The sequence below is a fragment of the Osmia lignaria genome, chromosome 2 (assembly GCF_051020975.1).
Source record: "Osmia lignaria lignaria isolate PbOS001 chromosome 2, iyOsmLign1, whole genome shotgun sequence".
In the NCBI taxonomy this organism is placed as follows: domain Eukaryota; kingdom Metazoa; phylum Arthropoda; class Insecta; order Hymenoptera; family Megachilidae; genus Osmia; species Osmia lignaria.
The window spans coordinates 3,623,890-3,639,315 of NC_135033.1; the positions used below are offsets into that span (position 1 = coordinate 3,623,890).

The 15,426-nt window shown below is 34.8% G+C and overlaps 1 protein-coding gene across 1 annotated transcript in view; it reads left to right on the forward strand.

Annotated features, from left to right (window-relative positions):
• Window positions 1-15,426, forward strand: part of LOC117605966 (uncharacterized) — a 358,528-nt gene that overhangs the window by 267,836 nt on the left and 75,266 nt on the right. The window contains exon 5 of the mRNA XM_034327865.2: window positions 6,285-6,365. Within this exon, the coding sequence (XP_034183756.2) occupies window positions 6,285-6,365 (81 nt within the window). The remainder of the gene's footprint in view (window positions 1-6,284; window positions 6,366-15,426) is intronic.

Sequence of the window (15,426 nt, forward strand, 5' to 3'; positions counted from 1 at the left end):
AAAAAGAGATAATAATTTTTAAAAAATAATAATTTTGAAATTATAATTGCTAATAGTATTACATTAGCTTCGATATAAAATAAAAAATTAAATTAAAATTGGAGCTCTCTTCATGGACTGCTGTCCGAGGGTTAACAATATTTTCAATTTCTGCATTAAATGTTTAACAAAGTCAATATAAATTCGCTCTTCTCAACACAATATAAAATGAATAAAGATTATTGCCCATTTGTGTCGAGGTTTCTAACGATAAAATATCTGTCTGTTTAAAATTCTTCGCCGGTTTCCTGTTTCCTGCGTGAAATCAAAATTCATTGTCGATGATAATAGCGTTATTAGCGTTCGTTTTTATAAAACGGCTATCGAACAGATTTACACGATAATAGATCACGATGAGTATTATTCGCTGAAAGGACAATCTTCTGCAAAGTATCGCAGAAAACGTTCGATGCTACCTGGAATATATTTCCTGAAGCTGAAAAGTTAGCCCGCTGTAGAATCGTGAAAAAGCAAACAAGCTCGAATAAGCTGGAACAATCGGATAGAACTAATGAATATGGAAAAGTAAATCCAGCTACCAGCTTTTTTTCGAGGTCCTTTGTTTGCTGGTCACCGGTCCAAATGGTTTTTCCGATAAATTTGATAACAGGAAGGCACTTTAATAACGCCACGCGTTCAAATTTTCCATTAATCAATCCCTGAAGTTGCAGGACAGTGTGATGAAAAAAAAAAGAACGAAACCGTTGAAGAACAAATAACTCATACGTATTAGGTTATTACCGATGGAATAGGCAATTTATTCATGAAGCTATATCAGCTATAAATTCGTTATAAGTGATATTTGTTATTCAAAATGGGCTATACAAAATTTATGTTTTTTCAATATTTTCAAGTAAGCGTTATAGTTTATTTGGGTCAGACGTATAAATTTTTTAAAATAACGTCGTGTTTAAGACGTTGAAGGTAAAGGTGGACATCTGTACCTAAGACATTAAATTATTAACACGTTGACTACCATAGTAGAAATGGACGTGTTCAGGTCAGACGCATTAAAACATTAATTATTAAAAATTAGAACTACCAACGAGATCAAAATAACAGGTTTTAAGTTTCTTATTTTAAATTGTGGAATTTATTAAAATGTTTCTGTTTTTTTTTTAAATCTACGTCGACTTTTGTTAAGATAAAGAATTATTGTACATGCTAGTTTAGGTTGCATTTTTTATTTATTTATTTTTCTACTTTACTTTCAATTTAAATTCAATGTACATTGAACGCCGATAGCTCAAGTGTTACGCTCTAAATGGGTGAATTTTTAAATTAAAAATTTCAGTTTGGTATTTTGTATTACATATTAGAATAATGGTAATGATATTTACGATTTGTTTTTCTTTTTCTTATTGTCTAATGATTCAATTACATGAAATCTGAGACACTGATCACCGGTGATCATTATGGTAATCAACGTGTTAATTATTAATTAATTATCCAAATCAAGCTTTGAATTTGGTACCGCACATTATATTATTAGTACGATACCATCCTTTCTATTTTTTATTTTCAATAGACAGTGTTGCGTAATAATTAATACAATTAATTATCAACTATTACGTTGATATTTAAATATTTAATTAACGATTAAAGTAAAGATTTCGTGCAGAATTGGATAAATGATTAAAGTAGTAGGTGTTTCATCGTTAGTTAAAGTAACAATTAATTATTAAAATTTTCTTAGTCGTGAAATTAATATTCAAATACAAATTGTCGTTCATTTTCAAATACCTTTGAAACTATCTAACTTTGAAAAAGGGATATTGAGGGATGAAACTAATAATAGAATTATAATAAAAAAAACTTGTTTTTACCTAAATATTATTTTTACTAGGTCCTAGTAACTAGGATAACCAAGATTTACAAGACGCACACATTAAATAGAATCATAATTAAGTTTCAATTAAAAACTAACAATGTGTACATAATTAGTAATTAATATTTGTAATAAATGATTGTTGATTAACCATTAATATTTATAATTAATGATTGACGACTAATTCAATCAACTGATTAAATCAATTGCGATTCTCAGCATAATAAGTTTTCTTAATCGTAGATGTTAATCAATCAACCAAATTAAAGATTTTTATTGACCGATGCTTAAAACTGATCTTACATCATAATAGATAAAATACGTCTGAAAACTATCAACATTTCTTTTGAAAGAGAATAATTTTTTTAATTTGAACTACATGATTTGAATTTTTTTGAACAGTCAAAAGGATTAGTTTACGAGATGACGTATTCTTGTAGTTTAAAAAAGTTGCAACTCTTAAACTTGTAATTTGGCGCCTACAAAAAATTACATGTCTTTTATTTTCACCTGCTCAATATATCTGCCAAGTTTTATCAAAATTGAAGACGGGCACTCCGGTACGTATCCTTATGCGTAAAAGGAAGTAAAATCCAATTTATTGCATAAGAAAATGATAATAGAATTGAAGTTGTTCTAAAAAGAATTGAACTTTTACAATAATTTTTGAAATTTGAAAAGATTGTTTGCAGAGAGCATTAGTAAAATGCATAATTTTTGAATATTATCATCGTATAAGTTTATGGAACAGCTAAAAGTATGAGAACACGCATTATTCTTGGCTAAAATGACCACCCTCAGAAAAGTTTCACCCCTCTGATGATATCTCAATGACTATTGTAGAGAGAAAAGAGTTATTCGACAAATGTTTTATAGCTTTCAGCAGAGAATAATGTAACGAAGCGAATTGATAAAAAATTTAATAAAATATACGCGTTTACACGTTTCTGTTGAAAAGAGTCATTAAGGCAGCAGTGTAGAAATGAAATGTTAAAGGATATTTGCAACCTCTATTTTCAATATATATAGTTAACAAAATACAGAATATTGTGTAATTATAACTAATAACATAAATATTAATTCAAATTTTCCCGCGTAAAAGTGTTGGGGGATCACTGACCAATATACAGTAAAGATTCGATGAAAGCGAAAAAGATCTGCACGATGTAAACGAAAGTTTGGTCCCGATCGTTTGGCTTTTATCGAATCTCTACCATTTATCTCGGAACCCGTGCACGCGTGAACTCATCAATGTGGCAACAGGGCAACATTTGGCATGATCGGCGATACTCTGGTCCGAGGTTCGATCCAGGATACGAGTATGTTTGCCTCTTTGCCGATCACGCCCGAGTTTTGCCGAGCCGAGCCAACTCGAAGTTCCACTGCTCGTCGTGCACACAGTAAAAGCTGGATATATGTAACGAAAGATTGGCTGGATATATGCAACATCGCTATCCCCTCCACTTGGGGGGATCCCCCTAAGCGAACCGAGATGCTCGACGAGGAAGCCGTGTAATACGATCGGAACTGTTATATCGGTGTGACTAATACTAATTCAACGATAAAACCTCTTTATTTTTAACTTTTTCTTAATGAAACTTTTACTAACGCATGTGTGAGATTTTTCTGATTAAAATGATACCAAACATAAGGCAGGCCGTACACTGACGAGGGGAACTACCCAAGTGTTACGCTCACTTATTAATGAAACTTTGCCACCTTGTAGAGCTCGTCGCCCTGAACACGCCTATACCCCCTTTTGGGGGCAGACGGCTAATTGTTTAAAAGATATTAACAATTAAAGTTAGTTACTACTTACATTGAGAAGCATGACAAACTAACACACATAAATGCTTAGCTCCGCGGTAAAACGCTTGACTCACAATCTAACTGTCCACGGTTTAAGTCCATGGTTCCGAACTTTTTTTTTCTTTTTCTTTTTAATGATAATTTGTCTCTTTTTGAATAACTATTACAACTGTGCTATAATCATTGCATTTATTAATAGGTAATTAATTACATGTACTGAAATTTTTATAGAATTTAAGTTATCTTTTCTATCCAATGCGTACATTAACACCCTTACCGCATTCAAAATTTACTAGCGTTTATTTGTTATTATACACACACAATTAATTTCCATAAAATACGAATATAATTTCTGTCCTATTGTTTTGGATTTTTCACTAATGTCTTCTGCGTCTTCTTCTAATGTTGTAAATATAAATTATAAATTTGCACAGTAGTATAAATGAATGTAACTAAATAAATATAATTAAATAAATTGAACTTGTAAAAACAAATAATAACAAATAAACGCGTGTAAATTCTGAATCCGGTAAGGGTGTTAATGTACGTATTGGATAGAAAAGATAACTTAAATTCTATAAAAATTTCAGCACATGTAATTAATTACCTATTAATAAATGCAATGATTATAGCACAGTTGTAATAGTTATTCAAAAAGAGACAAATTATCATTAAAAAGAAAAAGAAAAAAAAAGTTCGGAACCATGGACTTGAACCGTGGACAGTTAGATTGTGAGTCAAGCGTTTTACCGCGGAGCTAAGCATTTATATGTGTTAGTCTGCCATGCTTCTCAATGTAAGTAGTAACTAACTTTAATTGTTAATATCTTTTAAACAATTAGCCGTCTGCCCCCAAAAGGGGGTATAGGCGTGTTCAGGGCGACGAGCTCTACAAGGTGGCAAAGTTTCATTAATAAGTGAGCGTAACACTTGGGTAGTTCCCCTCGTGAGTTCCATCGAAGTTGTCGCAGTGAAGTTGGCGCACCAACACATTCACACCGCGTCGGTAAGTGAATGCGTGGCCAACTTCACTGCGACAAGTTCAATGCAACTCAGTGTACACCAAAGATGCATCAAACACGCAACATGCAACATGCAACACGTCGCATGTTGTGTACGAACATAGAATAGGTATCGCGGCTGAATACACCTCGACACCTAATACAGAATCGACACCTCGGCTGGATATATGCAACGTCTGGGTCCCAATGTTTGTTGCATATATCCAGCTTTTACTGTACTTGTATCCCGAATCGAATCTCGGACCAGAGTTCGGTCGATTACCAACTTAGCTCTAGGGATTTTTACATCGCTCCCCACAGCTATCTACATGACATTATACTTTCAGCAATGGTTTGCAGAGGGCGCATTTATTGAATTTTAGCGCTGTTGCCACATTCATGAGTTTGCGCAAGCACGGGTTCCAAGGGCAATATAGGGGGGAGCCCCTCTACAGAACGCCATCTTAGGATACTTAAATACTATACAGCAGGCTTGTCTAACTGCTAGAAACGAAAGAGCCACTGCTCCCATTCTTACCGCTTCAGACTTCCCCCATCATTCAGTAGTGTCAGTAGTGGGACAGCGGTTTCTAGTAACTAGCACTAGGAATACGCGTCAAATATTGGAAGAGTCAGGAAACCAACTGGAAAAGTGGGGGTAGCCGAACGCGAGCTCGGTGGTAGGGGAAAGAGCCACGAGTGGCCCGCGGGCCGCAGGTTAGATAGGTCTGTTGTACAGCACCGAGTATGTTAGGCTTCTGTAAGGAAAATACTGATATAGTGCAGTCGGGGGCAACACCTTCTCCGCTGTCTATACGCGACCCCCGCCACTAGTTTGCCGATTCCCCCACTATTAACGTACCTCCTATATGTAAGTAAGTATGAATTTCTAGTTCCTTCTCTCCTACCACGCTGTACACACGTATGGCGAGAGTCTCTGAGAAGTGGGGAAAGTACTTACAATAGTCGCATTTGGTTCTCGAGCCGCAAGTCACCCAGACTTGATACATATAGTGGAAGAAGACTTCATCATTCGCCTATAAATAATTTACTCTACAAAATTTTATTTAGGTAATCTTGTTTATTTATATAAGTACAAATTAAACATAGTAAGTGGTAACTCGAGTTTTATAACAAGTGAAGGGTCCTTATTCCTCTGCATCGCTATTTTCCTTAGGGAAGCCTTCCATACTCAATTCTGTACCTCTGTAAGGAAGCCTTGTTATTCCTGTATCAACATTTACTCAAGAAAATTTTATTTAATATTTCTTTAGTTATATATTAAATTTTGCAGGCATAATAGGTGATAACTGCCCAGTATTATTAGCGAAAGGAGAAGCCTTTTCCCGTTAAAGTGTATTTTCCTTTAAAGAACCTACCATACTCGGTGTTATACCTCTGCGTTTCAATGCAAATAAAAAAGCGAGGATACACAGTCACGCAATCGACCAGCGAAAAAAAGTTGAAAAAGAATATATGCTATAAAGAAGGTGTTGAAAGGCGAGAACATTCGCGTACTCGAATTTCCATTTTCTCTCGAGTCTCTAGCGAACTAGATGCCTAGGAATTAGACTCGTGAAGCGGCCTTGTTGTTGTTGTGTTGGCAGAGTCGTAGCGGGCGGCAATCCCCGGAGCCTCGCTCGTCGCGGCCGACTGTCCCGGCTTCTGCAGTTCAAGCATAACGGAGGGTATCTGTATCGTTTCCAGAATAAAGGGACGAACGAAAGAGAATGAAATTACGAAAGAGCAGACTAAAAGAGAGAGAGAGAGAGAGAGAGATAAAAAGGAACGGGTGCAGTTTCTCTGGGCGCGAATGAGAAGGAAAATGTGACGAGAGCGAGACTGGGCTTGCGATTCAAATTGAGATTGAACGATATAACAAGTGAATGCTGGGAGGGATGAAAGAAGAGGAGAAAAAGAGGGAAGCAATTGGGGATGAAAGTGACGGAAGAGCGATCGGCCGAGAACGTGAGGAGAAAGGTTGAACCGATGAACGAAGACAAAGAGTAGAGTGCGAGCGAGGGTGAATGAAATTTCGTAGCAGAGGGTGGTTAGGGGTTAGGAGGCAAAAGAACGAGCAAGAAAGCTATTGGTCGCGTACTACCGACAAATTACGACTTTCCCGCGTCGAACTCGGTCGAGACGAGAGCTAGAAAAATTTGCATACCTATAGGTGGAATAAATTCAATCTACAGCGCTAATACCTCGGAGGGGATTCCAATATGTTCGCAGTAGGGAAACGAAGCTCAAGATACGTGGAATTTGTGTACGTTTTAGATACGTGTTGTTTACGGTGTTTGCCACTTTCTCGTATCAACCCTTCAACAGCGGACCCTGGGTCAATTGAGACCTAAACTTACAAATATGTACAAGAATAATATCTTAATTCATATATCGGAAGAATAATTTTTAAAGGAACAGTGTGGAATTTAAAAAATGATAATAATATGAAATACAAGATTAAACTTGTAAGATTGGGACTCTCTCCATGGTCCGCCATCCGAGGATTAAACGAAATACCTAGGTGAAATGTTGCTGCGGAAAAGTTGATATTAATTGATGGGAAATATCTGGTATCACGGATAGGTCGTTTTGCTTTTTCTTATTTTGTAGCTTGAAATGCATGTGCATCGTGTGGTAGATATTAACATTTTGGACTTATAGGTGGTTGATGAAAATATAGCGATCTATGGTTTGATTGCTGGGTAATTTTTGAATCTTTAGGTACACAATTTTATAATACGAAGGATTACTTAAGTTACTTTGTATTTTCTATAATACATAAAATGTTCTGTTCGTATTTTAATATTATTATAGAGCAGAACAAAGATTACAGCCACGACTTCTAAATTTAATATATCAATATAATTGATTTTATTTAGAAAAATTAATACTTGAAATTTTTCATGGCCTTATGGAAGTTTGTGGGAAAATAAGTTTCATGGTGCTAAAATAAAATTGGAAATGCATAAATGTTCTTCTACAAAACATTTTTCTTAAGTAATGACAAATTCTAATTTTAATTTAACATTTAATTGAAAAGAAGAAAAAAATTGAATAAAATAAGTAAATTAGTAGTTAAATTCAACAACTGATCTAAAACAGCTAAAAATTTACAATTCAAGATTATCAATTTGAAACCATAATTAAGCCAAGTAATATGTCATAAGAAAAGCCTTAGATCTAGGTCTTCTATACTGAAATTACTAGAACATTCATAATCTTTCCTCGGTTAAATTTTCAAGCATCTGAAATACATTAAAATCTTTGCAATACATATTTATGTGAAAATAGTAGTTCTATTCTGATTCTATAATACCTAATGCTAATAGACTCCAAGGATTTACAGTCTGTTTTAACAAAGAATACAAGAAAAAAGTTTGCAAACAAAATTTGAGAAAATATAATTAATATTTAGTGTGTGAAAATTTTATTAATTATATAAGACATTGACATTTTCGCTAAATTTAAAGACTTAAGAAAGTCTTGCTCTGAAAATACATTTTCTTTTAAGATAGGTAATACGATTAATAATAAAACAAAACCAAGAAATGGATTAAAAGGAACAGTTTTAAATAAATGTAATACAAAATAGAATCTGTTTTTTTTCACAAATTTTGTATTAATTATGAAAAAACATTTTCATTTTATTAATTTTTTAAATATTTCATTTCATTTCTTTTTCCCATTTCGTAGATTTGAATGATTTTGAATATGGCTTGATATTAAAAGGTTTTAAAGCATTTATGCAATCAAATGCACAGCTAATATAGACAAATGCAATCTAAGATAAACTCTTCAAGACTTTCGATATCATCGGGACTTTCAGACTTTCAAGACTTTTAGGATTCGAATAAAATTCAAAGTGATTTGTAGCTCGAACGTGCTTGAGTTTCTTGAAAACTTGTAAGAGGAAGTTTCGAATCTCCATCACTACTATTATAATCTCTTTCAAATCAGTGTTATGTGTTGAACCAAAAATGGAGAACACGAAAGAGCTCTAGCATCACACTACCGATCACTTCTTACCACTTCATCACATTTTAATCCCTCGAATCAAACATAATATATCCTTCTACATTGATAGATTATTACTAACTATTATTTTTTTAATTTTTGTATAAATATTTTAAATCATAAAAATACCTTATATTGGATAGAACTGAGACGGTGGACCATGGAGAAGGGCCTAATTTTAATTTAATTTATTTTCTTTCATATTACTTTCATTTTCTAAACTTTACATTGTTCCTTTAAAAGCTATTCTTCTGATACATGAAAATCTTTTCTTTAAAAATGATACATTTAATTTTTAGTTAATATCTGGGTATGTTTCGAAAAATTGGATCATGATTGATCAAGGGTCCGCTGTTCAAGGGTTGAGGAATAGAAACATTATATTTTGTTTTCTTTTTTTCAATTTTGTATTCTCATAAATATCAAGATAAATTTAAATTTATTAAAACTGAAGTGTCAGGGTAGGGTCACATTTGATTCTGTCAAAATTCTGTAGTTTGTTTATTGGAAAGTATATAATATCAAGTCACACTTACGACGTAACTTGTACTTCAAATGTGTCAAAGTTGGCTGGTAGTTTTAGTATGGCTGAATTTTAATTCTAATTCTAATTTGCCTAATCAAGGATCGTTGAATGCCATGTATACACGATATTTAAATTTTCTTTACTTATTTCAAAATTCAAGCAATGAATAGTTAGCTTTGATTGATGCAACTATAAAATAAATCATAGGAGAAAAGGTTAATTAAAAAATTGTTCAGAATATTGCTTGCATCCCTTTGGTTTTAAGTGCCTCATTTTTAAGCCACGGTAATTAAGAATTAAATAACAATATTTTTTTACTATTGAAATTATGTAAAATATTTAATATATACATTTCTATGATAAAAGTCTAAAAAGGGCTACAAAGGAAGGATGAAACGTATCAAGATTAGAGACCAGGATAATTTAATTAATCCTTACAAAGTACCCATAACGTTCAAATGATTATTATTACTGGAATTTGAGGCTAACCAGGCACTCAGTCCTTAGGAACCATTATACCCGGGCCACGAGACAGCCCTTTACTGGCTGTGCCTTGGCAGCTGGGCTTCCGTTGCAAATTGCAAAAGCACCGGCACCAGGCTAGCCAAGATGCTTAACGATGAGAGCTCTACGGTCCCCAGGATTGATCCCCTAAAGGCCCCTAGCTTCCTGCATCTTAAGAGCGCGTAGAGGGGTATCTCATCCTCCTCCTCACACCTGGGGCATACCGACTCAACAGTGAGCCCCATGCGTGCAAGGTGTTTCCTCGTATACCAGTGTCCTGTCACCAGTCCCCCGAGCAAGCGCAACTGCGTCTTGTCCAGGTGAATTAATGTATCACCCAGCTTCTGCGACGGTCCCTCAAAAAGGGACCTCGTGTGTTCCATACCGTTTATGTCGCGCCACAGCCGACTCTAGTACTAGCCATGCTGAACAACGTGGCAACACCGCTCACGTGACAATCGGGAGTCCTATTTTCAAAAACAGAGTCCTGTACTCGGAATTGTAATTAACGTCTTTTTTAATTAAAAGCTGTAGTAAAATACACTATTTTGTGTTAATTATGTATAAACAATATATAAACGTTGCAACTATGGCAAATAGAAGTGATGTGGTAGTATAAAATTGTTATAAATGTGATATATATTTTGTGTACTCTCAAAGTAGTTTGGTGTTGTGAAGCACGATATTTGAAATATTTACAGTGGTTTCAAGAAAATTTAGGTATGAAACAAAATGAAACCATCTTTGGATCAAATTGAAACATTTAAGAATTGATGAACGTGTATATAAGTTAATAAAAACCTTGAAATAAGCGAAATTATTGGAACGAAACCAAAGAGGTTATGTGAAGTCCAGAGAGTAGTCGGGAGTCTGACGACGTTGATTGGCTGAGAGTCCGGGAGTCCGGGAGGCAGATAGAGTAGGATAGGTGTTGATATATTCAGACCGGACTCCCGCGGTGTTGCCATTTTTACTTCAGCACGGCTAGTACTATACTCCGTTCATCGAGACGAGTCACCAAGTCAAAACACACAACTCACGTGATCGGCTCTACGACTGCGGTCATTGGCTGCCACATGTTACAACTCAGGGCCAAGTTATGATGGTCCCTTGCCGAGGGCTCTTGCATGCAAGGTCAGGCTTATCTTTCGATGTGATGTGGGGATTCGGAACCCGTAAGTCGGCCCTGACCTATTCACGTGCTTAGTGACTCGTCTCGTTGAACGGAGTATAGAGTCGACTGTGGTCGCGCCAGAGCCTGGTGAATTCCTGGTTCAGCCATTCCTTAGCCAAAATAATTGGATAACAAGTGTACGAAAAATTTCCAATCATATTATCTAAAACGAACCTCCAGTCCATTCTGAGATTACATTGGAGAATTTATGCGAGGCACGCGCCTGCAAATCAGAGTATTCATGATAGAGGAAGCCTTTGATGATAAGACAGGAGGTTCCAGAGCTGGCAATTACTCTTTGTCGAAAGAGGTATCGGTAAATAGGTGTCGATCCTGCGGTGACAAGTGTGGAATCCTCTTCCTCGTGATCGATGAACGTCTACCCTCACGTGAAAAAGTAGTAACGGTCATTCTAGCCACGAGGGTAGAAAAAATTACGCAAAGCCACGAGACTCCCCGAGAGGTAGAGATACCGTGTCTGTGTAAGACAGAAGGAAAGGTAAGCAAGCAACCGTATACGTCAATCTCTTCTAGATGAAAACACTTTTTGCGCATCCCTCGATGAGAAAAACGAGGGTTCCTTGACGAGATACGCGGAAAGTGGAGCAGAGTTGGTAGATGATATTCGATGATAATGGAGGAGTCCTTACTAAAAACACGTCTTGGAACAAGTTCTGAAAGAATTTCATCAGGAACTTTCATAATCTACAGGGTGTGTCGGTAAACCTTTTATAACCTATAATATCTAAGAATTTATTAATGTTAATGAGATGATCCTCTTTTTCTAATTTCATCGCATAAAGGGGACTTCTGTAATACATGTATCCTGAGCTCACATATGAACTATTCTACTTGTCAGTCAATTAGTACAAATTAATTTGGCATAATCTCATGCGTGGAATTAAACCGTAACTGCTTTCGCTTTGATAATTGTTTACTATCTAGTCGGTATCTACATTTTTTTTTAAATTTAAATATATTTAAAAACGTACGATATTATTGAGAAAAATGTCTCAAACAATTGTAAATACTTTTAATTCGATCTTAAAACTAAATCCAAATCTAAACGTTGAATTTATGTAACTTTTTATTATTTTCACAAGATTTTAAATATTTGTTGCATTTATCAGTTAGGTAAAATGGTCTTAGAGGACCTTAATTTATAATTTGCGTAATATTTGAATTTTAAAAAATGGAATACCATGTTGCAAAATAAAATTGTAAAAATATTTTATTTTTCCTCCTCCTCAATTTTCACTAATTTCGCTACTCTTACCCCCTAAATGTTAACCTCTTTTTCTAAAAAGAAATATCTATCAAATATTGATTATTTCATATCCAAGTCTCATAAAAATGGAAGGATGACACGTGATTAACATCCCTTGTCATTCTCGTGACAATCGTCTTGTTTCACAAACACATAATAGAGTAAGCAGATGCTCAGAACTGTGATTAAGTTCCCAAGAAATTTGATTCGAGCGAAGGCTGCTCAAGTTGAATGAAATTCACGAATAAATACGCAATTCTGCCTCTGCTTTGCAGCAAGGAACCTTACGAGGGGATGTGGATAATGGAAGATGGTTTGTTTTGGAAATGATAGATTATACGGGCGAATGTCAAGTAATAAGTACAGGAAATGGATGGAAATATCAAGAAGATTCGTATAATCAGACTGGAGAATATTCAGACTTTGAATATTATGAAAAATTATCAATTTATGAAAAGCTAAAAGAAATTGTTTAATAGAAAAATACTTACATTTGTAGGAGAGAAGAGAAAAAGGCATTTTTAATAAATATAATGAATAATATTTAACTCTTAAACAGTGGAGTCTGGGTCAATCGAGACCCGGTCTTAAATTCAAATTGAAACTTTCTTCACGGCCTGCTAATCGAGGGTTATTAGAAATAACGTAATATTTAGAAAATGGAAATAATATAAGGTGTACACTGAAATTTAAATTGGTACTGTCAATTGTAGAAGAGAAAAAGGCGTTTCGTCTCGGGATCGTCTGACAGACTCGTCAGTGGGGCTGACAAATGATGATCCCTGCCCTAAACACCTATCATACCGCAATTCGGAATTTCTATTACATTCTAACTGCATGCCGGGCGACCGCTTGCGAGAACACTGTCACCGATCATCTCCCCGCCACCTAGCGGTCCCCGACCCGAACTAAAGGCGACCCGGGATACGAAACCCTCCTCTCCCCCTCCATTTAAACGCCTACACATTTTATTTTCATAATTTATTTGAAGGGGCCGAAGGAGACGTATCGCGGGGAATGTCGCGTCTCGAGCGATCGCGTCGGTTACGATCGACGTCAATTTTTTGTTTTTAATCTGGAGAGAGCCGCCGTGCGACAAGGTCGGTGGAACGTTGATCGATTATATTTTTTTTTCTATGCACGCATTATTAAATTCTTAAACATTCTTAAAGATCAAGGGTTGTTCCAATTGCTTCGTCCTCGATTTCCCGATCCTACATATACAGGGTGTTCGACAACAGGTGGGCAAAATTTTAAGGGGCGATTCTAGGGATCAAGATAAGACGAAAATCAAGAATAACGAAATAGCGTTTGCGGCTTTGTTTTCCAGTAATTAACGTTTAAAAATTCGAGTAAAAAGCGCCTGAAACCTGCAATCCGCCCAGCACCGACGACTGAACGACAGGTCAGCAGGGGAACGTACAGTCATAACCAAGAATCGTTGAATAGTAGAAACTTACCTCTTGCTGTTCTGTTTCTCGGTACTGCTGTATTTGGCTTCGATTCTTGGTTATGACTGTACCGACTCCTGCTGACCTGACATTCAATCGTCGGTGCTGGGCGGATTGCAGGTTTCAGGCGCTTTTTACTCGAATTTTTAAACGTTAATTACTGGAAAACAAAGCCGCAAACGCTATTTCGTTATTCTTGATTTTCGTCTTATTTTGATCTCTAGAATCGCCCCTTAAGATTTTGCCCACCTGTTGTCGAACACCCTGTATTTATATAATACAACGTAGATAAACGCGACAAATTATTAATTGATATTTTAGTGACATTTCCAGCACGTTGTTATAGAATAATAGGGTATTTAATGCAATAATGGATTCATTGAACATCCAACTTGACAACATGGAGAGATAACGAATCAATGGAGCATTATTCATCACTGCTAGTCATGAATACCTCAATAGCTCGTGAATCAACCAGAGACACTAGTATAGTTAATTACTGTTTGTTCCGTGATTCCAGGCTGATACGTGACATCCTAACACCTTAGTAATCACGTTTTCAATATCGCTATCAGTTGAAATGGCGGTAGTGGCTACATCATCTTAGATATATCGTTCAATAGAATATTTTGATTTTAAATGTTGCATTGAAAATATCAATATTTACTATTTAATTGAACTGACTATAAAATTAAATAATTATGTGGCAAAAACCTTGTTTAATTTATTTCAGTATCAAATTTTAGAACATTGAAATTATTGCAATGAAAGATAATTGTTTGAAGATTTAATTTTATTGGTTTAATTAATTATTTAATGTTAAATAAAATTCGATTTTCACTCAATTAGTACAAATTAAAATTAAAATCAAAAGGCAAGAAAATTGATGCAGAAATATCCTTAGAAGGGAAAGAAGCTTCAGTTGAAATTCATTTTTAAGCAATGAATTTTCCAATACTACTGTTATTTAAAGAAGTTTGCTAGGAGAAAAACTTTTAATGTTGATTACATAATTATAACTAATAAAGGTAATTTAGAATTGAGACATGTAGAACTAAAGGAATGCAAGTGACATTTTCATTTTTATTTTTATTTATTTATATTATATTTAACCATTTAACTAACCATTTCTGTTCCTAATACAAAAATATAAAAAATGTCAGTTTCATCCTTGTGGTTGTGAGTGCTTTAATTGAGAAATTTAATGTAGGTGGTTTAAAATTTGAACCACTGCCCTTGAAATTTGAAATTATAATAGCAATTATAAGAGCTTCTGAATTTCCCAAGAAAAACAATATAAACCGTTGTATATCACTGTTCAACAGAAGTGTACGCAAACTTTTACTGCAATGTTAACAACAGACATTAATTACGCTACACCGAAACAACAAGAATAGCCAGCAGTTATTTTGAAACGTTGTAAGCATTACAACATGTACTTCACAAAAGTTTCACATCAATGTCTGTATTTAGCTGAAAATTATGACAACATATATCACTACGCCGCACCGTTCCATGTTACTATGTACCACCTTCCCTATAGCTCTTCTATGGTTGCACTTAGAAAAAATGTTAAAAAAGAAATATGAATTACATTTTCCAAATCATATTTTTTTACGAGCGCAATTATATTCGTACATTTCACAGGTGCATTAATTTTTTTTTTATATCTGTTCTTTGAACTTTTTTATAAAATTTGTAAAACATGCGTTTAGTTTTTAAATAGCTTTAATGAAGATATTTATTTAACCCTTCGTTGCATGATATTATTTCTAATTTCGATAGAAGTACAGTTTTAGATAATAAAAAA